This window comes from Centruroides vittatus, unplaced genomic scaffold (genome assembly GCF_030686945.1).
Source record: "Centruroides vittatus isolate TY-2023 unplaced genomic scaffold, ASM3068694v2 contig_18, whole genome shotgun sequence".
NCBI lineage: Eukaryota > Metazoa > Arthropoda > Arachnida > Scorpiones > Buthidae > Centruroides > Centruroides vittatus.
In genome coordinates this window covers 3,411,043-3,437,708 of record NW_027121101.1, presented here as the reverse complement: position 1 = coordinate 3,437,708, position 26,666 = coordinate 3,411,043, and the positions used below count along the sequence as shown (strand labels likewise).

Genomic DNA, 26,666 nt, shown 5'->3' with positions numbered 1-26,666 from the left:
TGAAGCAATTCTATTAATTATATTTTGCAGGGGTGAATTCTCTGGGCTTGCTTAGCATGCACCGCATGCTTAAAAGAAAGTTTTGACCATCAATATATTTTTTATATCAGAACAAATATGCCAATAATAATTTATTCTAACGTGTAAACTGTTTTATCATTTGTTTCCTTTTACATTGACAGCTATTTGTTGTTATATTTCAACTTAATTATAATTTAAAACTAAAGAAATAAACTTTATTATCTGGTAATTTACATCAGAATAAATGTAAAATTCCCATGTCCCAATACAATGCAAAAACAAATGTTAGGATTCTAGATCAGTGATTTCCAAACTTTTCAAGCCACCACCCCATTGATTCCTTAAATTCCCAATGCCCCCCAAACATACCCCAACCTGTTTTCCTTTCCATGAGAAAGGCTTGGAAAAGTCTTAGAAAAGCTTTTCTATGAACCTCACACTTTGTGTCTTTACCATACATTGTTCTCTACATCTGCTACATCTGGAAACCATTAAATGCAATGTTTATTCCTATCCATTTTAATGGAGGAAAGGGAAAGGTTATCGGTGATTCAGATCCTTGCCTATGGTCACTTACTAGTCAAGACCCTGCTTTCAGCACCCCGCTGTCCCCTTCCTTCTTTTCACCCCCTAGATTTACTTGCCGCCCTAGGGGTGGTAGCACCAACTTTGGGAACCATTGTTCTAAATTTTCTGTTGCATTATAAAAACAGTTATTAAACCAGTGGTGTGCCATCGTTGGAAGCGGTGGAAGCGCCGCTTCCCTTGTATTTTCTGAAATATAAATTTTCATATTTTAATGTAGTTTGAATTAATTAAAATTAATATTTTATTATAATTGCATTATGTATCTTATTACAAATTTCTATACTACATGTGAAATAAACAATAAGATTGCTATTGTATATTCAAATATCAGTGGCAAAATGGGAGCGCTGTATTGTCGAAACTGGGTCAGCTTCCAAGCAGCCAGATTATAGGCATTGGCGCATGTGCTTTACAGAGCACCAACCTCACGCGGATTAGGTGGTGGAAGCCACACACATATACTGCTTCCAATGATTCTATCCCGGACCGGTTCTGGGCTGTTACCCGCCCTCGCCCGATTATGTGAATCATAAGTATTGTACATTTATAACTTACTAGTAAATTCCTATCGGTTGGGTTATGTTTTTATGATAGTTCTGTATAGTTGACAAAAGTTTTAAAAAACTTCCATTAAAATATTTGATATTTTTATTTCGCTCTCCCATCTTATATTACTTACGGATTTCAATGTGTAAACCAGTGATATTACGATTTCGTTTGTCCCGTCTATAAGGGGATGTAGAAAAAAACGTGTACAATTCTTGTACAATGTTAAAAAATTAACTGTTACTTTGGCAGCATCATTTACAACCAAATTTAAAGGACGAGACGCACAAGGTACAAAAAAGCTCCAGAATTTATTTTCCTTAAATTTACGATTTATATATCCATTGTCATAAAAAGACACTTTTTTCCCAAGACTATAAATATTCAGGTACAAAGTAACTGGTTTCAACTTATTTCTACTTAAGAAGTAATTAAGTAATTAAGAGATTAAGGCATTGGGGACATAAATAAAACCCTGCCGAAAGAGCCGGAATTTTACTTAAACAGAAGCTTAACCGAACCAATCTCTAGCCAAGTACAGTGGGGACTGATTTCTTCGTAACATTAGATAGTAAAGACAGAAATTTTTCCAGTTCAATGAGAGTGACTAAAAAGTTGTAAATTTTCGTGGACACTGGTTCTAAAACAAATTAGTTAAAAAACAAATGACGGACAATCTACTTAGTATTAAGTTTAACATATTTAGTTTTTTACAGCTATGGTGAGAAACGTTTATAATTTACAACAACCCTGTCGCGTCCTTTGAGGTACACTAGTGATGTGACAAGAGGCATTTGACATTGACTGGTACCGGCACCCTCAGGATTTGGCATGCACTCATTGCACACCTACCTGGATCGTCTTTGATTTCATCATTAGCCACTCGTATCAAGCTATTTGACTAAGTGGATTGTTTTAAAATTTAAAAAGTAAAGAATATTTTATGTTAATTTTATGTACGTTTCTTTACAAAGCTACATTTAATTATAATTTTCTTTACAAGTATATTAATACAATTGAACAATATATTGTACCAGGTATGTATATCCGTCGCACATTTTATTTCACTGAGTAAGTTTTTATACTTTATTTTTAATTTTAGCCCTTATATCGTGGCTAGTGATTCAGAATGTAATTGTGATATTAAAAATACATTTAGAGAAGTCTACAGTTTTTACTGGCTTATTGAACAAATGAATACGAATAGACCTTAGACCATGTATGGGCAACCTTTTTCTATGTAAGGGCTGCATTTTAAGACTTTTGAACTGATGTGGGCTGCATATAAGAGAAAGAGAAAAAAAAATGTTGGTAAATCAGAATTATTTATTCATATATAATTATAAATTAGAATAGGTATACTTAATTTAGCTTCTGGAACTGATGTAAACGTAATATATTGGAAATATTTGGTTAAATATTCGTCACTGCTAGTTTTAAATTAGTTTTGATGTGTCTGTTAGCCGGTTTCTTGTTTTAATTTTTACTAAATTCATTGTGGGAAAAACTATTCCTAAACATAAGTTGTAAAAATAACATTTGAATTTTTGCTGCATACTTCATTAAGCTGGGAAATTGATATATTTATTCACATTTTACGCGTTGCGAGCTGCAAAATATATGAATGCAGGTCGCAGGTTCCCCATCCCTGCCCTAAACCATCACTGATGCGCAATTAACTGATTGCCCCTGGAAGTCGGCTTCTTCAGAAACACAGCTTCCCTGTCATCAAATGTCACGGCACGCCACTGTATTAAACAATTATGAAATATGAGCAGTGGCAGCTTGTTGCTGTCTAATGTTGGACATTGAGTAACAACTACTATTTTACATAACAAAGTATACATTGTGCACACAAAATACACCAGAGTCTCTGTAGTCCACTTGCCAGTGTGATACATCCAGTAATCAGATGCTCCCAGTAATCTGATGCTCACACACATGAAATTTTCATATAACCATTTGTCGACGTATATACTGTCAGTTGCTAGTTGTTGCAAGTACAGTCAGCAAAATAGTCATAATTGTGATTAATATGATAAAGTAACCTGTAAACCAAATGTGTTTTTTTTTTTTTTTTACTGTACAGTATGTATTGGAACATACATACAAAATCCAGTAATCCAACAATCTGCTGTAATCTGACACTCACTGGTCCAATATATGTCAGATTACAGAGACTCTACTGTATATATTTTAAAATTTAATTAAACTAAATTAATTTAAGATTAGAAAGTTTTGTCTTTTTCATATTAACATTTACAGGTCAAGGAGTACTCTGTCTGAACCAATCAATAATTCCTGCCATGCAGCCACATTGCAACAGCACTACTAACAATGCTGTTCTATCTCAAGCATTTCATTGAATCATTAGATGTAAATGAGATGTACTGTTCTCTGAGTGGGAGATGTCACTGCACTGTTTAACAATACTATCACAGGATGGTGTGAAGCCTAATAAAATCACTTTTATCTTGTATACTGTTTTGATTGGTGCTGGTTTCAGTTAATAAATATTTATTTTAAGTGTGCATAATAATTTATTTAATTACTATGAAATAAAAATAGAGACATTATTTTTCTTTGGGGATAAGACAGTTTCACAATGCTTATCAGGATCCGCCACTGGGTATGAGAGTTTAATAATATAACAGTCACCATGCATTGGATAAGGTCTCCACATTGCCTTTGTGTCCTCCTTTTAAGCTGTGTTTGTAATATCAAGCAGTTCAGAATGCTATAACTATTTTTTACTATGAATATTACAGTAATTTATAATTTTTAAATTATATTTTATTTTATTTAATAAAAGTAATAATTTATTATTATTTTCAATAAGAATTTAAATTAAAACATGAATTAATTGAAAGTTTAAAAATGTTATTACAGGTTTCATTAATAATGGAGATTTTTTCCTGGCACGATTTCAAGATAGGCTTCTATGGATTCATATACTAGAAAGAGGATTTAATTACTGTAAAACTAGTATAAAAGGATTGGAATTACAAGAAACTTCTTGCCATACCCTGGAAGCATCACAGGTTGATGAAATATTTGAACAGTCTTTTAAAAGAGACGATGATGATGGAAAACTTCAAAACCCACATATATTCAATACTTTGGTACCATGTGATGTAGCAATAGCAAAGACATATTCTGATGCCAGGAATGTATTAACTGGAATTATACATAGTAAAGACACTTTAAATTTAATAAAAGAAGAATTTCCAAAGATACTTACTTGGATGTTAGTAAAACACATCATTTCAAACAAATATAAATCTCAGTCTAAAATTGATAAACCAGTTTCAAGTATCAAGAGAAAAATCCAACAGCCATATTCATCTGAATGTAATATAAATCCAAATGGAGTTAATAGACCTTTATCAAGGGAAAGTTTTAAAAGTTTTTCAGAATTTCAAATTCAACCTATTGAAAATATACATAGAAACAATGAAAAATGGGCAGAAGTTGTGCGTTCCCCTTCCCCAATTTCATCATGGCCTGATGATGATGATCCTATAGAAAGTAATCCTGTCACATATGCAAAAATAGAAAAAGTTCAAATGAAAAATTCAAATCAAGACACACCAAAAAACCAGCAAATAACAATTCCTGGATGTCTTCAGGAAATTAATCTTAGTTCAACAAAAGATGTTAATGTTGATGAAAAAAAGAAATGGAATGATGTAATATATTACTCATCTTCTCCCTTGATTCCTCCAAAAGATTGGATGAAATATCCTTCAAATATATATCTTTATCATGAAAAAGAAGTAAATTTTTCTATTGATTGGTTTCATAAAACAGTAAAGATATTAGCAGAAAGTATAAAAGAGCTCAATGTGAATGAATTATTAGATGATGTTAATATTCCAAAAATATATGAAAAAATAATCACTTACTGTTATCATGCATTTCATTATGATATTTTCTCTGTACATGGACCTGATGAAGTCTGTAAACTGTTTCTTGGAACATTACCATCGTCACCTTTACAAGAATGGTTAGAGAACTGTCAAGATTTATATATAATTGTATTAACTTCTTATAGGTATATTATATTTTAATTATAAGTTATTTGGTTTATCAGAATAAAATTTTAAAATGTTTATTTTTCTGTTAGGTATTCAGTAAAATTGTCTTTAGACCAAACATTGATAGGGCCCATAACTAGTGATGAAGAATTTTATGAATATTTGCAAGAGTATGATGATTATTGGCACATTGGAATTGATGGAGATCAGGCCTGGAAAGATGCAGTTCTTAGAAATTGTCCATATTTATTTTCTATTAGTTATGATCTTGTTCAGGTAATTATTATTATTTATTTCCATAATTATTATTTAAAAATTAAAATATTTATATAAAAATTTATAACACAATATAGGATCTTTATACTAGTCATCTGCTTTCTTTGGAAGATCAACCCATTTTTATTGGTAGTTTAAATTCTGCTCTTGTTCAAAGCATTTGGAGTAGTTTATGCATTGAATTATTATATTTAACTAATGACGATGATGAAAGATATAGCATTCAAGCAGAACCAGTAACATTGCGCAACCTCACAGTTCAGGCAGCCAATCCACCACTTGGATATCCTGTGTTTTCTTCCATGCCAATACCATTTTCAACTCTGTTATGAATTTTAAAAAACTACAAAGAATTATTTAATGACAAAATTCTCTATGGAATGATTTATTTATTGCTAAATGATGTACATAAGAAAGGAATCAAAGCATTTTCAAAAATATATATAAGCAAGCTTATATTGTCAATATTCATTCATTCTCATTTATCTGTACTGTACATACTTGTCTTATTCAGATGCCATTGTGCCTTTCTTGCATTACACATAATTGTATTTTTATTTATTTTTCAATTTTATATTGTTAAATTATTATAGTGTAATTCTCAACCTTATGTATAAATAATTAAACTTATTTTTTTTATAAAAGCTCAGAACAACCATTAAAATATCATACAGATCTTTTAACATAAAATATTAGACAATTTTGATACACAATAAACCTTGATCTATCATTCCTAGATGTACCCCTTTCCCAAAAACATTGTTCAACTTCTAGTCCTGAGCAAATTCTATTTAAACTATGGAAATTAAATCCATATTACTTGTTCCTCGATTAATGCCCTATTGGTCAGTATTTTTAGTCCTGAATAACATTAATTCTGGACGAACCATTTTTAAGAAACAGCAACACCAAATACATAAATACAACAATATTTATGTATTTGGTGTTACTTTTTCATAAAAATGTTTGTTTTTGGTGTTGCTTAGTACATATTGATAAAAGTAACAGCAGACATGTTTTTGGAATGTGGTAAAGCAAGTAGTAGTCTAGAGTGTGTACAGTTAACTGTGTGACTGTGCACATGTCTTACCCATCAAACAGCGGAAAGGAATGAAAGTTGGTGATGATAAAGATGAAGCCAAGCCTGAGCCAGTGCTGAGTTTTACTGAAGTGCATTCAAACTCATAAGAACATTTTTGTATTTTCACATTGTCGTTGAAAGAGATCAAGCAAACATTATGAATATTGAAAGCTTATTGTTCAGTTCTGTTTGAAAAGGAAAAGTGCTACTAAACAAATGAAGATTGGCTTTTTTAAAAAGTAATGTAGATTGGAGTTGTTAATGGAAAAAATATCATTTGTGTATGTTTAGTTGTATGCATTTAGTCAATCAAAATTTGCAAATGCAATTATTTTATTTGTTTATTTATTTTATATAGATTCGAACATACACCTAAGCACTAATTTTCCAGCAAATAAACGTAAACAAACTTACACTTCAAACTTTTTTGGCCACAAATTTATTGGCCTTCTTCAGGAAAACAATGGAAAAAAGCCAAGCTAATTCACAAGGTCTTTGACCGGCAAGTTATTAAAATTTTAGATGCGGTGGAGATCTACAAGGCTAGCAGGAATGGAACCTGCATCAACACCGATGTCATTCCTGTTTCAATGGCTTGGAAACACTATCTAGACTCATAAAATACGTCACAGCCGTTTATGATCTTTTGAAATGTACAACACGGCGTTGTTCTATTTATAGAACACTTTTATCCGTTGTTTTCCTGAAGAAGGCCAATAAATTTGTGGCCGAAAACGTTCAAAGTGTAAGTTTGTTTACGTTTATTTGCTGGAAAATTAGTGCTTAGGTGTATGTTCGAATCTATATATATTGTTCCAGTTTTTTGAGGAAGTTCTATTCAGTATTTTATATAGGTCCCTACATCTATTGTTTTTATATGTCCATAGTTCTTTTGGATCTCCTGACAAAAACAATGAATCAAGATTTCATTGTATGTTTCACACATTTATGTGTGATGATATTAATTTTATTTTTCTGAAAATTGTTGGTATTATTAAAAAAAACACACATTAAACGATAAAATTAAATCTCTTTGATTAATAAGTGATAATATCAGGAAAATAAAAAAAACAAATGTTGAGATATATATTTTCATTTAAAGATGTTTATTATATTTAATATATCAGAAGTCATAAAACTGTAAACTTTGATAACTGAAAATTAGATTTTATAATGTATTAATTGGCAAAGTGAGTTTATTGAAATTGTATGTATATATTGCATCACATAACTTAGATTAATAGATTTATTTTTATATAAGTTCCAATAATGGTAATTTTTTAATAATAGGCCTATATATAATTAGTAACTTTTAGAAAAATAATAATTGTTTCTTTTAAATAAGCATTGAGAATTATCATTAGTGATGGATTCATTTGAATGAATTTTTTAATTCCATCTTTCAACTAAATTCTTGCAATTTCTCAGATATTTAATGCTAAAATGATGATGTAATCATTTTTGCATTTTCCACATTAAAATAGAAAGATATGAACATTTTTGACAATTTTTGACTACATTATTTTTAATTGTATTTAAATAATCACTTTAATTTATAAAATTAAATAAATGTGCCTAAAACTGAAACTTTTCAATTGTTTACCACAGGAACAAATCAAGACACAATTTAAATTACTCATTGATTTGATCATTAGTCTTTACAGCATGTGATAGGAAACCGCCCAACCGTGTAGTGCATTGTTTCCCAATGGGAATTAAATTAATCTCCTTTAATTAAAATTAACAAAATTATTTCCTTTAGAATCAAAAATATTTTTGGCAAAAAAAATAATTATATTTTGTAACATTTTGTAACTGTTTTCTCAATTTTCTCTTTATTTTAAGTTTAAAACATATCCAAAAGGGACAAATGATTCATTCAAATAATTCTAAAATCATTTCAGATGTTTTGAATAATCAATTATTTTTTATTTTATTTGAATGAACCCATCACCAATTAAGAGTCTAGAGAAGGTACACACAACTCATATGAAATTACGCACATTTCTGCACAGGCAAAGTCACAAAATAAATATTGTAGTAGTAGATTTACATCTGTACATATTTTATGCAAATAATTAAATTTTTTATTTTATTATATTAATTGTATTTTTTGAAATTTTGTAATAAAAATTTTTAAAACAATATGTATATAATCTTCAAAAAATTTAATAAAATTCTTTTATTTAAAATATATTGATATGTTGTATATAATCAAAATCAGACTCAGCAGTGGGAAATAATTAACAAATTTTTGTAACCATCTTAAGCTTGCTGAGAAATATTTATCTATATCATCACATACATTTTCAACCTAAATTCTATAAGTTGTCATCAACGTCCAAACGCATTGCGTCTGAACGTTTTTTAAATGGAACATTCCATCGTGGAATGTTTGAACACATAATTTAAGCATATAAATTAAAAATTCAAAAAATAAAACAAAATAAATAAAATATAAATAAGAAACAAATTAAAGTAAACAAATAAAAGATATTGTTTGTATCCACCTTTCTATATACAATACACGAGTATTGCAATTTTTTTTATGTTGAATTTTCATGTCGAAGGTAACCCTTCTGCATTTCTGGCATTAATGCAACCATCAATTAATATGCTTTTATAAATTTCAATTTTTTTCTCACTGGTGGTCAGTGTGGGGTAACATAGTGCTCTAATGATATTAGCCTCATTCCATTTGACTGTAGAGTCTTCTAGTTCTGCAGTCTCGGACAATATGATGTTATAATGTCCTTTTTCAATGCTATATTTATGCTATTTGAGGTGAACGGCTAGGTTCCTTTTTGTGATGCCAATACAGTCAAACCTGTTTTTATGCGCTCTTTTTATGTGCAATTTTTTTAATGCGAATTTTTAATTTATGCGGTTTTTTTGTGCAATTTTTTATTTGTGCGGTATAGTTGGCGACTAGTTTCGTGCGATTCGTCATGTCTCACGTTGACTTATTATAGCTAAATAAACTTATTATAGCATAAATGCACTTATTATAGTAATATTATTGCATGAATATGCGAAAAATGAAATAATTTACTTTTTAAGTCAACAAAACACCACCTGGACAAAAATATGTAAAACAGACGATAGACCAGACGATGCAGTCAAGTGCTGACATCTGTTGTCAATAAATTCTATTTCGTACGGTTTTGAGTTATTTTCTATGTGAGACTTTTTTTATGCAGTCCCTGTTGACCGCATAAAAAAAAATATTTTTTAATTGTGTTGCGAAAACTATTTTTTACAGCCATTCGTGAAGTTTCGTGCGATTTTTTTTTAATGCGTCTTTTTTAATGCGGTCCCTATCCCCCGCATAAAAACAGGTTTGACTGTATAGTCTTTTTTATTCCCAATTACCATTTCTCAAACAGTATTTTTTATATGCTTACCTTTTCTTCTTTTCTTAGTTTATCTTTGTCATTTCTTAAAATACTGTATATGTTTAGAGCTGTTTTTAAAACCATTTTTGGAGCCTTTTAAGTTTACTACTTGTTTGATAACATTTTTGATATGTTTATTATAAGTAAACTTGGTGATGCTACTTTTGCTTTTTTCTGCTTTCTTCATACCTTTTAATTTTTATTCCTCAAAAGACCAGAGTTAGCTAATTATGCCAATGATGTGATAGAATTAACCAATCTAATGTGATATGAATTGTACTTCTGTTGTTGAAACAAGTATACAAAAGAAAGGTGTCCTCATGGGAAATCCAATGTCTGAATTGTTGTGTGAGCTAGTTTTGCACAAATCAGAGAGAGATGTTCTTAATGGGTTCATAACGGATATCATATTTTACAAAACATATGTAGACAATGTTTGCATAATTTGGAAAATCGGCAAGAAAATTCATTAGTTTGTGCATATAGTTAACAGAAACAACAAAGATGGATTGTGGAACTTCTTTGTTTTAAGACTAGAACAAAAGTTCCACAAGGATCCAGTTTTTGAACATAGATATTGAGTTCAAGAGAGGTAACATTATTACAGGGCTGTAGGTAAAACCCACATACAGCCCATTGTACAATCTGGCTGGCTCAAATGATCCATACAAATATAAACTGTCTACTTTTTGAGCACTTATTAACTTGTATTGCTATTGACAGACAAAAAACTAAACAGAATCAAACAACAGCTACAATAAAGACCAACAACTGCCGAATTATCGGGCTAGCAAATGGCTATAGTAATATTAATAATTTAAGTTAATTTGGTACTAGAGTTAGGCGCCATCTCTTGCTAAATTTAACTCTAGTACCAAATTAACTTAAATTATTAATATTACTATAGCCATTTGCTAGCCCGATAATTCGGCAGTTGTTGGTCTTTATATATAACGGGTTAGTTGTTGTTTATTTACAACAGCTACAATATTGAGATATACTGCAAGAACAATAGAAGGGTTAATTATAAGGAATGAAGAAAGCAGGGGAAAAAAAGCAAAAGTAGTACGGCCAAGTTTACTTATAATAAGCATATTAAGAATGTTATCAAACAAGTAGCAGACTTAAAAGGCTCCAAAATAGTTTTCAAAAGAGCTCCAAACATATAGAGTATTTTAAGAAATGACAAAGATCAACACTGCGAAAAAAATTAAAGAATTGTGGCACTTCAGTAGATGAGAATGAGATACTACAACAGAAAATGAAAGATGGAGATGTGAGGCTCTGGACAGGTCTGAACCTTTACTAAAATTCACGTTAAAATTATTTTTTAAAGAAATAGAAGCTAGAAATAATATTTTTGTGTGAAAACACTGACGCGAACTTATGAACAATAGAAAGGCCTAAAATCGACCATCTCTGGTTGAGGGATCAAATTAAACATCAATTTCAACCTCTCCCGCGATCTAAGCTGATATCTTGTTACACTTAGTAACGAGTGGTCAACCTCTTGGAAAGCGAGAACGAGGAAAAGCGACCCATCGGAAAGGGCGATATGAATAAAAACCTGGGAATTTGAGGATGTGACGACTTCTTCCTCCGAATGTCCCAAAATTTCAAGTGTTGGACCAATTGTTGTGTGTCTCATGCCTATCTTTGTCTACGTCTCCCTACCTCAGATCAACATCTTCCCATCACCAGAAGTTGACCGCATTCCCTCGGAGCATGGTGACGTTGAAGGAACTTTCATCTGCGAATCAGGGACACTCCTTTTGGGATTATCTTGGAATGGAGGAAGACCCAGAGGCCGCCACCGACTTTGACTTCCAAGATGACGGAAATCTTGTAAGCTTCTTTTGTATCAAATAAACGGTTTCTTGTAAGCTTCTTTTGTATCAAATAAACGGTTTCTTGTAACCATAGAGTCTGTCTTGGCAGCCATGCCGATTGCTCACATACGACCCCTTTGCAACCATATTGCAACAGTTCAGACATAAAGAAAAGTTAAGAATCCCCGTTCTAGATAGTTGTAATTTATTTTGCCATTTAATTTATCCTATCTAGAGGGAAACGTAATCTGTCATAAATTAAAGTGGTATATGTAAAGTCGTATAAGATTATCATTCCCTAAATCAAGGATGTCAAATACATGGCCCACATCAATTTCTTCATTACTGCCATGGCAATCAAGAATTTTCTTGCCAACAAGACGTTTGGCTTGTCATAGTCCATATTAACTGCAATTGGTCAACAGATAAATACTTTGAGAACCATTGTTCTATCAAATCTAGAGGGTTAGTTTTCCAACAAGAAAATTTCACTTCAGATACAAGATCGTTTTAAAAAAGGCATAATAAAACTTCTGTGGGTTCAATAGGATCCAAGAATATTTCTCGATTAAATACGAGATGATTCTTATTAAATTCAGTGTATCTATTTTCAGGATAAAAGCTATTTTTTCCCTAAACAGAATCGTTTAGCTTTCTCTGAAATATTTACGAAACAAGTACAGTATACGGTACAGTGTAACCTCGCTTAACGAGCACCTCGCACAATAATATTTTGCATAACGAGCAAAACAAATTATAAAAATTTGCCTCGCTTAACGAGCGATATTTCGCATAACGAGAGATGAGGAGAGGGCAAGTCCTGAATTGTGCGCATGCGGGATGCTCTATTAATCTGTGTTTAGCACTCGTTCCTCTAGCGTCTTAGTGTCGCTTGTGATCACATATTTTTCCAAACTTGTGTTCACACATATTACTTATAAACATCAACAACCATTGCCCGTTATATAATAAACAAGCCAAACGATATGCCAAATTCTTGGGTCATTAAATTTAATGACCGATTCCAAATTAAATTTTAGAAATGCCTGAATTAATATTAACTATTTATAATTATTAAATTTAATACGAGATGGAAACATAATTACTTTGACTAGCAGTAGACAGTTAATTTCTAATATTTAATTATAGCATTTACATAACCCAAGATATCGTTTGGAGTGTTTATCAAACATATTAGCTGTGATTTTTTTTTTGTTTTTGTTTTTGTAAATCGAATTCTCATTCCAGGATGGTTCATTCTGCGCTAGAAGAAAAGATGATGATGATTCACGCTCCTTAACAGTGTATATTGTACAATTTTTTTTTTTAATAAACATTATAAATAAAACATTTCAGCATTTTTTCGGCGTGGAACGCATTATCGTATTTTACATTAATTTCTATGGGAAAAATTGTTTCGCATTACGATAAGGCGACCAGACGTTCCGGATTGTGCGGGACTGTCCCAGATTTGGGTTGTTAGTCCCGCATTGAACACCGTCCCGGAAAGTGTCCCGCATTTGGTCATGTAACATTTTCAACATGTTCGCAAGTTGTCAAATGCACAAAGTTGTCGTTTTCTTTTACTACTAGTAGCCCGGGACGCCCCGTAGTGGACGTTCTAGCAGCAACGGTGTCATTCCGTGGTATAAATAATATATTCATTTCAATAATTCAATAATAAATTCCTATTGCAATAATAATATACTGAATTTATTATTAATTTAAATAAATATCTATGGGCGCTCCTAGTGGCCGTTCTAGGCATACCATGACAGATATACAAATAGCGCCATCAAGTTGTGGAAAAAAAACAATTTATTTTTTCTATAAAGAGTTATTTTTAAGTTTATTTATGTATTTATATATTTTTCTACTAAATTATTTATTAATGAATTAGTTATTATTATTCTATATATGTATATTGGAGGTCCACCCCATTTCTAGCTCCCACAACACAGAAGCGTCCCGCATTTCAATCTAACATATCTGGTCACTTTACATTACGAGTAAGACTCTGGAACAAATTATACTCGTTAAGCGAGGTTCCACTGTATATAAGAACCAAACAATAAATTAAACCACCCTGTCCAGACTCGTCCGTCACAGTCTGTGCAGTGGCAGTGGCGTGACCATACCGTGAAAGTACATTTGACGGGAACGATGTTTTCACTGACGGTAAATGGATGACGAACATTTAATTGAAATCGTGCATCAACACCCTGTTTTGATTTATTTCATTCGACATACATGGACATTGGGCACAAAATGAATATTTCTCTGTTTTGTTTAATAAAATATGAACATTAGAAAATATTCAAAAAATATAGATTCGTCATCTCGATTTTTTATAGAGTATGAAACTCCCATTCTCTTGATATTTTTTGTTCATGCTTGGTGTACGCTTTTCCGATTGCATTTCTTTTTCTTCTTCATCCAAAGAGATAGCTATCATAGCCAATTCATCCTCAGAAAAGTCCATGATCACTCACCGACAGCACGGTCACGTCACTGTTGTGTGTAAATACTCATCACTGTGCCATGCTCGACGTCGTTGTCACCAAACGGTCACTGTGCCGGCACGACACTGTTGTGTGTAAATGGACCCTAAATCCCGGGTGCCTCAGAGCGGTAAGCCACCTTGACCGCTCGGCCATCCGGCCGTCGATTAACAGTCACAGTGAATTGCTGATGCAATTTTAAAATATTTAGATTTATGGAAAATGGATACAGAAATTTGTTACAGCGTGTATATTAAGATGTTCAAGAAATATGACGATATATTAAATATTACATCAAGTAAAAATAATTCTAAACAACGCCATAAAATTTTAATAAAAAATTATCAGTAGCAAAATAAAAAAATACTGTAAGTATTTGAAAACAAATATTAGGTAAATGAATAATTTTTATTCAATAAATAAATTAATAATTACGCAAACATAACTTCTTGTAGGTGGCGCCGTACTCGCTTCGATATCGTAATCAAGGTGATCGTACGAAAGTGTGTTGCGGATATAGTCGCCATGTCTTTCGTGGTAAGAAATATTGCTTTGAAATCGCCGGTAATGAATGCTTTAGTTCCTAAACGTAATTTAGTAGTTGGCCCACCGAGACGACGTGTTTCTGCAAGAGAAAAAGTCGCTCATATGGCTGTTATGGTGAGTTGCATAGTGGCCATTCCCGCTTATATACTTACTCATCTAAAAGATTACAGAAAGGACTAAGATACCCGCGCCAGAAGCAAGATGTAGAACTGTTGATCGAACATTCGATATATATAAATATCCAGGTAGTTATCTTCAGCCCAAACAAGTTTGATATTCTAAAATGGATGCCGTTAAAGGACTAATGCTTGAAAAGTATCACCATCACCAATAAGAAGAGTTCTTTTTCATCAGGAAATCTCTGATATTTCACTATTTTTGTTTGTAACAGAAGCATGTTCTACATCATTAATCTGGTATCTGAGGAAATATTTAGATTTATTGATTTTAGTGTAATGTAATATATTACTTCATTTAATCCAATAAACTCTAATGTAAAACTTGTTAGATCCAAATTAACCATTTTTATAATTAAGCTTATGCATATTATTACAATAAAACATGTATTTGTTTGATAAGATTCATAATGAGAGCAAATTGCACTTAATAATGCAAGTTAAAATAAACTTGACATCACTAGTTTATTCAAAATTATATTAAAATTTCTACATAAACACTTTATTCTTAAGAAATGATATATTTTATTTGATAAAACTGAAGTGTTAAATGTATTTATGATTATAATTATAATAGAAGCTAATCAAACCAAATCTTAGTTTCATTGGATTAATAATAGTAAAAATAATTCAAAGTGATAGTTTAATGCAGGTAAAACTTTTGATGGTTTTACCTACTGTATTAAGGTTATGTAGGCTGTATACACACTATATAAATTTAATGTTGGATTTATCAAAACTAATTTTTTTTTTTTTTTTATACATTTGTAGTGCATGATTGATTTTCATGCAGGTATCAAAATATGAAATTGGCTCAGTATTTTTTTAATACAAAGAAAAAAGAAATGAACTTTAATACAGTCAAATATTGACCTGAAACAAAATCTTTGGGTAGATTTTTAACTTTTTTTACCCTTTAACAATATAACAAAGACAAACTATAAAAGTAGAGTAATACAAGAATGATTTATTAATGATGAGATGCATTTAACTTGAAGAAAAGCTTAATTCATACTTTGAAGTAAAGATCGATACCTACATAGTACTATAATATTTAAGAATATCAGCTACGTGTATAGTACCATGCATTGGTTGGTTTTCAAAATGGTGATAAAAACAATGGTCGAAGTAACTAAGTTAAAATGTACATTTATTTTATTGACCTAAGTATTTACAGTAATGAAACCCCAAAGAAAAAAAATTGCTAGAGTTTAATATGGGATTTAGGAGTGATTAGGGTGAGGACCTCCAAGTTATTTTTCCTACAGTGTTGAAGATTATTCATGCAAAATTTGGTGCAAATACATTGAATGATATAGAATCCTTTACCTAACATATATACATATTTTGACTTTTAAATATCTATATTAAAAGCAAAATGTTCTGTCTCCACAAACTGAAACCAGTGTCGGTTTCAGTTTGTGGGATGTGTGTGTTACAAAGAAGCAGCATGTAAGTATGTTACATCAAGTGAGGGTCTACAATTTGTTCCTCGAAAGGACCACCAGTTAACTTCTGTGGAATTGGCATGAATTCGTGGAAAAGATTAAAAAGGGAAAAGGAATGTCTTTGTGTAGGGATAGGAAATGCAAAATAACTCCACTTTTGATTCAGAATTGGAGTTGAAGAGATGGCTATTCGTTTGCTCCCATAATAACTATTCTTTGCTTGATTTTTTGAATAATAACCTTTGGTTAGGCCTATATACAGATATACATACTAGGTTTTAATTTTTGTGTTATTCTTAATTATTTATTGGATTGCAATTTGAAAAAGTAAAGTCCTGTTAAACACTGTCTGTCCTCCTCTAATCTCAAGAAAGGAGTTAAATAGACGAAAGACGAGACCGGATATGAAAATCTTAGAGGCAGAAAGCCCCGATTACATGCGAACTTCCGATTCAAACCGGAAGTCACGTTATTTTAATTCAAAAAGTTTCACCTGAAAGGAGTTACTAGATGACCGGCACAACTCTATTGCTAACAGGAAAAGTATGATGTACAGGGCCAAGACGCTACTAATTTGAGGTCGCATATATTTTAAATTAAAAATAGGATTAAATAATTTCTGCCCGGCATTGTGACTATGTCACAATAAATAATTGTTCGTTCCAATTCGTCATACTTTTGCTCTAATACCAATATCCAATAGACTGATATGATTCAGATTGCCTTGGAAAAAGCTATTCAATGTGAATGAATATGTATGCTGTGTTATTGAATAAATGTTACAAATACAGACTTGTTTTCCATGAATTTTTAATAGATTGCACCCTTATCTTAATAAATTGCTTCAAAGCCTCATAAATGGCTGAAAGAACGCCAGATAAAAACACACTGTGTTTTTTGGAACACGATAGAGATACTGCAGAGCTGCTAGGCCAGGGATGGCGAATCTGCGACACGTAAGAAGAAATCATCAGGCATGTAACAAATCATACTATTTCGATTGATCACGTGTCTTTTTTTAAATCAATACTACTACTACATCTGCATACGCAACTCTTTTAGCCTCCAGACTCAAACATCTGTGGAACGAGAATGTTAACAACTGGCAGCGAGATTGAGAAGCAGATCACAAGACGCTTCTTCCCCTCTATAGAATTTCGTCTCGGCAGACGATGATTCGACTGAACCACACACAACACAATTCTTAACGGAGCACGGAAGGTTTAACATCTATCTCCGAAAGTTCTACGACCCAGGGAGAACCACCTCTGCTCTGTCAGTGACGGCCTGGAGCAAGACCCAGAGGTTGAACTTCCGCAGGGTTTCTTTCAGGGGGAGTCTGGGAAGGAAATTCAGAAATTGAAAAATACCCATTCATATAACCTCGTAAAACACGCAAAGGATTATTGTTTATATATATACTAGCAGATGAGCCAGGCGTTGCTCAGGCAAAAGGGAAGGAGGGGATTGAAAGTGGCTCAAAAACTACACGTAATTAATGGACGACGCCTTTCCGGAATTCTGACTGCAGGTGAATATTAGTAAAGATAGATTTGGAGCATTGAATTTGTTGTTCAAACTCTCTCATTTTCGTATGGCAGAGTTTCTCATACTAAAGGTGTGCTTTAAAATTTAAAAAAAAATCATTTTAAAACACTTTAAATTGGCGGCCGAAGGGGCTCTGGTAATTGCACACATCTTGAATGGATTAAATGGAATTTTACACATTCGCATCAATAATCGCTTTGTGATGAATTTTTCTGTTATTAAATCTACATTTATTATGGTAACAAATTATTTGCGCACAAATCTCGCTCTTATTTCAGTATTGCTAACTCTTACCTAAGATCATCGTGCTCATCGTATATTTCATCACACGCAATATGGCAGCTGGTGATTTTTTTGTTTTGTTTATGGAGGGCCGTTATAATCTTACCCATCGTCGGTTTCTGAATATCCACAATTTGGGCTGCTGGACTGTCTTGACACACCAGGTGCAGATCGCCCCGCCCCGCCCCGGGTTCTTCAACAGCCCGAAATCGATCTCAGAGCGGTAGACTGAAGTCTTAACAGCTCAAACATCCGGCCGTCACCTTGTTATACCAGGTGTTGAAAGTATAGACAAGTAACACTTCCATATAAACAGTTTCTTATTGTACGCAGGACACTTGCACATAAATTGTTTTTAGTAGGTCTGCAATGTACTGTACCATGTCTCTTACACAATATATTATTTCGGTGAGAAATTGACACCATTTTGATCACGACGCGTTTTAGGATCTTAATTTAAAGTAAAAATGTTTTATTTAAAAAAAATTGTTTCAATTTAATAAAATTAAATTAACACCTCAGATTTTAATTTAAAAAATCTGCTCTTATTGCATTTGATTTGTTTTATTGGTGTTATTTTTTCTATTAAATCACTATCCACAAATAACTTATACGACAATAGTGGAAACTCTCGTGAATTAGCATGTACTGTACTGTAGTGGCGAAAGCGCGAACTAGCGACATCTAGCATTGCAGACTATGTAAGATCTAACAAAACTTGCAAAAATGCAACGAAATAAATATTTTATCATCTTTTTGTCTATATTTTATTATCTTAAAACACAACTATAATTTTATTTAGTAGGAAACGTGGATGGATAGCAAATAGTTTATTACGACAATAGTGGAAACTTGTGAAAACTGGCGACAAGCTTCTGCCCGTTATCTAGTGGTTCGAGGAAATGACTACACTTCACTCCAGTGGCGTAGCTACAGTTCTCCGGGCCCGGCGCAGAACCAGATTTGTGGGCCCCGAGAAAATTTTCGGGTCTTTTTTCTTGTGATTTTGGGGCCCCCATGGGCCTATCGCTTTCCAGGGGTCCGGTGCGGACCGCACCTATCGCACCCCCTAGCTACGCCACTGCTTCACTCCATTTGTACCGCGTATATAAGGAGACGTCATGGGTATTAATATAAAGTTTTGAACATTTTTATATCTCACAATAATTAGAATGGCAGAAGAGGGGTTATTTGCTTTAATTATAAGATACAAAGTGATCGCAAATCCTTTTACAGATTCCCATTTGTTTATATTGATTTATATTGATTTTCAGATGCACTCAGTGGGTTATTAAGAGCAGGTTTTGAAGACGAAAGGGCCAGAATATTTAAATAGAAATTATGTCGTGTGTTCCAACCATTTTACTGAAAAAGATTATCTTTAGAAATATCAGCAATATTTCAAAACAATTTTAATATATTTTTGTTACAGAGCCCATATGGAATTAAAACTAAATTAATTATTTCTTAAGCAAAGCCTGATTACTGATAAGTGCCTGTGCTGAGCAGGGCCAGTTGACTCCTTCGGAATTTGCCACCATCCTGATTTCCAAGTGAAATTCTTTCATAACAGGGCACTCATAAAGGTAGCGAATAGAGCCATCTTCCTCCCCACATAGTACAGAATCCTTATCGCCCTGAATATCAGACCGGCAGACAGCTGAAAAAATAACAATGCCCAGTGATAAATTGAATTTCCTTGTGAGAGAGGCTGCTTTTTTGCAGGTGCCTTATCGAGTCCACTGTTGGGAAAAAGAGATGAGTGATTTCTCCAGTGCCCTCACCTTTCCACATTCTTTGCTACAGATAGTAATTGTGAGTATTTATCTGGGATATTATTGAGCTGAGTGGCTGAGCATTTAGATGCAATCACACAGAAACATGCCTGCTGCCTCGTTAGCAAGTTCATCTGCTCCGTCATTGCCATTATTCCCTTGGTGACCTGTAATACATGTCAAAGAATACCGATTGTTAGAATTAATGGTGCTCCAATTTATCTTGTTAACAATGCAATGGGTATTCCTGTCATCGTTTAGTGCAAAAACAGAGGTAGCTAAGTCAGTGTAGATGTTAATGCATTGTCGATGACAGTAATTATTGCACCATTCGACAGCATTCAGCCTGAAAAACAGTGCAGCTATGCTAAAGATGCCTTTGCCGAAAGGTAGTCTTTAGGTTGTTGGTATATGCCTAACGTGACCAGACGTCCCGTTTTGAACGAGACTGTCCCTTTTTAGAGTTACGAGTCCCGGTGTCCCCGAAATGAACTCTGGGACGCAAAATTGTCCCGTTTTCTGAAACCGCGTGAAAATTTGAGTAGTCGAGCCGGCCGGACGCGATTGGTGTGCGAGAGCAAACCGCGTCGTCGGTTGATGCGACGATAGTCAAGAGTGGCGAAGACGTCATCGCTCGCGCTTTGTTGACAAATTGTTTGGCAGATTTTTCGTTCACCAACTTCTCGATATTTGTTTTGTTTTTGTTTGATGCTCGTGTACATAGTAAATAACTTAAACTTCTTTTGTTTTGGAATCATAAGTTAAAATGCCGAAACGCAAGTGTACGTTCAATGTTAACTTACAAGCAAAATATCCGTTTATCAAGCAAATAAATACTCCCCCAGATGTCAGATGTGAAAAGTGTCGTACAGAATTTAGCGTTTCCCATGGTGGTGCCAGTGATATTGAACAGCATTTAAAGTCTGAAAAACATAAAAATGCCGATGGTACCGCCGCTTCGAGTTCTTCGATGTTAACCTTTTTCAAGAAATCGGACGCACCAACTTTAAAGGATTTGGATATCGCCGCGGCAGAAGGCGTCTGGGCTTATCACACGATACAAGAAAACCACAGTTTTCGCTCTAATGATTGTGCGTCGAAATTAATTCAATCATGTTTTGATCCCAAATTTACATGCGCGCGTACGAAATCAGAAGCTATTGTAGTAAATGTTTTGACGCCTACAGCAATGAAAGAATTAAAAGATAATCTTGATAAGTCCAATTGTATTACAATACTAAACGACACTTCAAACCACGGTAACAAGAAAATATACCCTATTCTAGTGCGCTTTTTTCAACCTTACGTAGGTGTGCAAGTAAAAATTTTAGATCTCCAAGACCAACCAGGTGAGACTTCTGACATCATTGTTGATTTATTTAAACCAAGTGTTGACAGATAATAATTTGACAGCAAAAGTCGTGGCATTTTGCAGAGACAATGCCAACGTCAATTTCGGAGGTGCGGCTAGGCGAGGAACTAACAATGTGTTAACGAAATTGCAATCATCACTGAAAAAGCCATTGATAGGTATTGGATGTGGAGCCCATGTAATTCACAATGCAATAAAATCTGCTGCAGACAGGCTACCCTTAGATTACGAAAGTATTATTGTGAAGATATATTCATTTTTTTATATTTACACGATTCGAGTTGAAGCTCTAAAGGAGTTTTGCGTCGAAACTGAAACGAAATATCAACAAATGCTCGGCTATAGCAAAACTAGATGGCTTGCTCTTATGCCTGCCTTGGAAAGGGTTTTAAAAATGTATCAGCCATTAAAAAACTACTTTTTGAGTATTGAAAAATGTCCCCTGTTACTAAAGAACTTTTTTGAAGATCCCACATCCGAATTGTGGCTTTATTTTTTACACGCTCTGTCAGCAAGTTTTCATCAAGCTGTATTGAATCTGGAAGGTCAGACTGTATCGGCAATTAAAGCTGCAAAAGAAATCAATCAACTAAAAGACAATTTGACTCAGAAACAGACCAATCAGTTTCTTCCATTTATGGTCCGTTAATTAATAGTGAAATCGAAAGATAATGTTACTGACATAGATGAAGAGTTTGTGAAAAGGGCGGCTACAGAATTTTATCAAACAAGCCGTGAATATCTGGAGCAGTGGACTTGCTTGTTTACCAAAGAAATGGAGATATTTTATTGGGCAGATTTAAAAAAGGTCCCCACATGGGAAGACGTTCAAAAATCTCTGGATGTATTAATTGAAAAGGAATATATTGACTGTAATAAAGTTGCAGAAGTTTTTGACGAATTTTCGTTAATTTGTAACTACATTACATCGGATAAAGTAACCGAATGAAATAATCTAAATGTTTCCACGGAAACTCGTTGCGTGGAAGTATTCAAACACTTTCAAGCCAACAATCTTCAGCATGAAAACTTTTCTATTTTAATTGAATATATTTTATGTTTGCCTGCTACAAATGCTCCAGTAGAAAGAGTATTTTCTATGATGAACAAATTGTGGCCATCTGAGAAGACCCAGTTACAAATTTCAGTTCTAAAGGCGATGTTGATAATTAAGGTGAATATAAAAAAAACGTGCCAAGAGTTTCATTCTTACTTAAAATCATCACCAGCTATATTAAAGCAAATTTGTTCCTCTGATAAATATAAATATAACTAAACGTTTCGGGTATATATATTTTTTAATTCGTAACTTTTAAGCTAACTGACTTTTTCTGAATAAATAACTTTAAAAAAGTGTTTTTTTATTGACTACCTGTTAATTAACCTAAATAAACCAATGTCCCGTTTTGAGTCAAAAAATAAATGGTCACGTTATATATGCCACAAAGGGACAGCCAACCCTGCCAACCAGTTTTTAGTTAGGATGCATTTTAACTAGCTGAAAGTAGTCTAAACTGGATGTCTTTGTTATAACTAGTATTTACTGCTAGTCAAAAATGAATTTGAGTTAAAACTAGTTTTAACTAGACAAAAAGGGTATTAACAAAGACATCCAGTGTAAACTAGTTTCAACTAGTTAAAACGATTTAACTAAAAACTGGTTTTTACTGTAACATATATATATAGTGTTTCCGTGGAAGCTCTGAAATAACTTTGTAATGAAGTTGACACAGAATATCACAAATTGCTAGGCTATAGTAAAACTAGGTGATTTGTGCTTATGCCTGTTATTGAGTTTTGAAACTGTACAAACTATTAAAAAACTACCTTTTGAGTACCGATAAATATCCAAACATACTGAAACCTTTTTTGAAAACCCCAACTCTGAATTATGGCTTTTTTTTATTCATGCACAATCAGCAATGTACCATCCAGCTGTGGTAAAGATCGCGGGTCAAAGTATTTCTGTAATTGAAGTCACGAAGGAAATAAATCTACTCTCTTTCAAGGCTAAATTATCTTTAAGTTGTTTCTTCCACACTCCATTAGTAATTTAATGGCAAAATTGCAAGAAAATGGCTGCAGTGGTGTTGACAAAGAATATATGAAAACTACAGCTGCTGAGTTTTATAAAATAAGCAAATATTTGGAGCAGTGGACTTGTGTTTTTTGAAGAATTAAAAATATTTGATTGGGATGAAATTCAAAGTGTAATGGATGTATTGATTGAAAACGGATTTATTAATCGTAATCAAGATACAGAAGTATTTGATGAGTATTCACTTATTTCTAACTACATTACACCTCAAAGTGACAGAATGGAACACTGGGAATGTTTCAACTGAAAGTCGTTGGGTGGAATTGTTCAAACACTTTCACATCTATAATTTGAATCATACAAACTTTCCTATAATTATTGAATATATTTTGTGTCTGCTCAGCACTACCGCACCCGTAGAAAGGATCTTCTCTCTTATAAGTTATGGACGAGCGAAAAAACAGGGTTGCAAGTCGCAGTTCTTAAAGCAATGTTAATTAATTGCCAAAGTAAATTTTAAGAAATCCTTCCAAGAATTTCATCTTATTTGAAATTCTTGGAAGGATTTCAAATAAGATTTGGTGTTGATTTCAAACTTATTTGAAATCAACACCAAATCTTATTTGACAACACCAAATATAACAACACCAAATATATCAACACCAAATATACTCAAGCTGTACCTTTTCTTCCTAGAATGAGGGTGGTGATATAAATTTTGAAATGGATCTTACTGCTGAAGCTTCAGACTATCTGAACATATGTAATTAGGAATTTTAATGCATGTTATAGTTTCAGAATAAATTATGTGGACATTTTATAACTTCTACTATCTTTGCAATTATGGTGATTATTAAATGAAAGAAACAAACAACTCGTTTATATAAAATCTTTATTTAAACAATGCAGATAAATTTAAACAAATTTCACAGGATTTTATGTGCTTACTGTGTTCATTTGTCTCAGTGTATTTGTGTGTATATATTTATAGAATAGTCTATATATATATATATAAATAAAATTACATATATAAATAATATGTAATTTTCTATCTATTTATGTACACTTTTTAACTTCTGAATAAATACTGTCATCAGAGTAATTACAAACAAATTGCACTATTTTCAGTATCTCATACAGTAATATTGTTGACTTTTTAAGAACTGATTAAAGAAAAACTTTCTTCTTATAATCTATTTAATAAATTATTCAATTCTACAGAAATAGGTTCTGAACAGCAATATTGAGCTATTATTTTATGGCAATTGATGATATGCAATATATATATTGCATATTGAGAATCAAGATTTTGAAATGCACAACCGTTTGCATAAAATTTAAATTCACAACCTTTTAAATAATTTTACGATAAAAAATATTACAAAGAAATATATAAAGATAAATGAAAACTAATAGTTTTATATAAAATTTAGTATAAATTATAAGTTATTACTTTTTAATAAGTGTGTATGTGTGTGTGTGTATATATATATATATATATTATATTATATACTAACAGAGTATCACACCTGTAAAATATAAGTGATAATTTATAAAACTAGATGGAATTTAAATCTAACTTATATAATAATAATTGTATCAAAAAATTAACATTTATGATACAAAATTTTACATTATCATAATGAAGAGCACTACCATTTTAAAAACAAGTACTCAAAGCAATTATAATTTTTGCAAATATATTAGTATACATAGCTAATTTTTTACAAAACTATGTACAATGTACATTTTAATCAATGTATTCGATCAAGTCTTATATACAAAAACAGTCCATCTTTGGCCATCAAAATTAATGACAGATTTACTTTATACCTTTTAATCTCTTGTTACATTCTGAATAATTTTCCTGCCAGACAACAATTAAAATCTGTAGTTTTGGCTTTAGTCAACAATTCAGAATGTTGTCAAACAGTATGGAACTTGGATGATGATATTAACAAAAATTACTATTATCATTTGGAGTTGGTCCCTTCTTTGGCAGGATATCCAAATTTATAAATTGGAATATGAATATAGAGAAATACATGTGTGATGTAACTATTTCTAATTTTATGGCAGGAACATTTTTCTTTAAATATTTGAGCATTTGTTTTTTAATATCACATACTGGCCATTGAGTTATAATAATAGCAAGCATTAAGATCTATTAAAATTTTCAATTATTGCTTATTTCTACAGATTTAGGAACAATTAAGTATATATTTTTAGTAATGTAAAACTTAGAAATACAGTACTTATTTCTAACACAAAATATTAAAAAATATATATGTATGTAAAACGGAAGCATATAAAAACCAGATAATTAAAAACTACTATAAGAAAAAATAAGTTAAAAATACATATTATAAAAGCTCATGACGATGATCTGTTTTTATACACGATCGAAGCTCATGTATAAAAATAAAGCTAAATAATAAATATAATATAAAGCAGCTTCAGAAGAATTATAAAGAGCAAATTCATGCCATGGGAGAAAATAATATATTTCATAAAAGTACCTTAATTGGTTATTTTTAAGTATAAAAGTTATGAATTTTACTTAACAAAATATTTTTCAGTAAGTTAACTATTATATTAATGAACTGCACAGAAAATTTTCAAATTACAAATACACTTTCTAATAAGTTATGTATATGGTCTTCAAACATGAGAATATTCGTTTACTGATAAATAAAAATTCGAATTTTTCTTAACTTTCAAGAAATACATCAAGTTTAAAAAATTCTTTTCTGGTAATAATACATAAATTATTTCATGTCTTAACATAGTTTTTTGTATTTAACACTTGTCCTTTGGTCCCTAGATTCTCAAAATACTTAATAGTAACTATGCACGTATGAATACAAAATACATACAATCTCAGAAATGCATACAAAATATCTTGTATTTTTCCATAATTAATTATACATCTAATTCTTGATTTACATCACAGATTGATTCTGTGAAAGTTTCACGTACATTGAAATCATGTGAACTAAGATTAACAATTATATGGAAATAAGGAGAAAGGTTCAAAGGATTTATGTTAGTCTCAGTTTACATAATTTTAACTTTCACAAAACTTTTGTGAACCAGCCCAGCATGTGAATTGAGGATTAACTGTATAGAATGCTCTGAAAATCAATGTTATGTCTATCAGTAACAAATCGAGAAAAGTAGTAAGTGTACTGCTTCATTCTCTTTATT

General features: G+C 32.1%; 1 protein-coding gene across 1 annotated transcript in view; it reads left to right on the top strand.

Annotated features, from left to right (window-relative positions):
- LOC136969566 (pecanex-like protein 4) overlaps positions 1–6,901 on the top strand; it is a 45,821-nt gene extending 38,920 nt beyond the window's left edge. The window contains exons 10-12 of the mRNA XM_067263783.1: positions 4,045–5,209; positions 5,282–5,468; positions 5,546–6,901. Coding sequence (XP_067119884.1) covers positions 4,045–5,209; positions 5,282–5,468; positions 5,546–5,800 — 1,607 coding nt within the window. The 3' untranslated portion in view covers positions 5,801–6,901. The remainder of the gene's footprint in view (positions 1–4,044; positions 5,210–5,281; positions 5,469–5,545) is intronic.
- Positions 6,902–26,666: the final 19,765 nt, after the last annotated feature.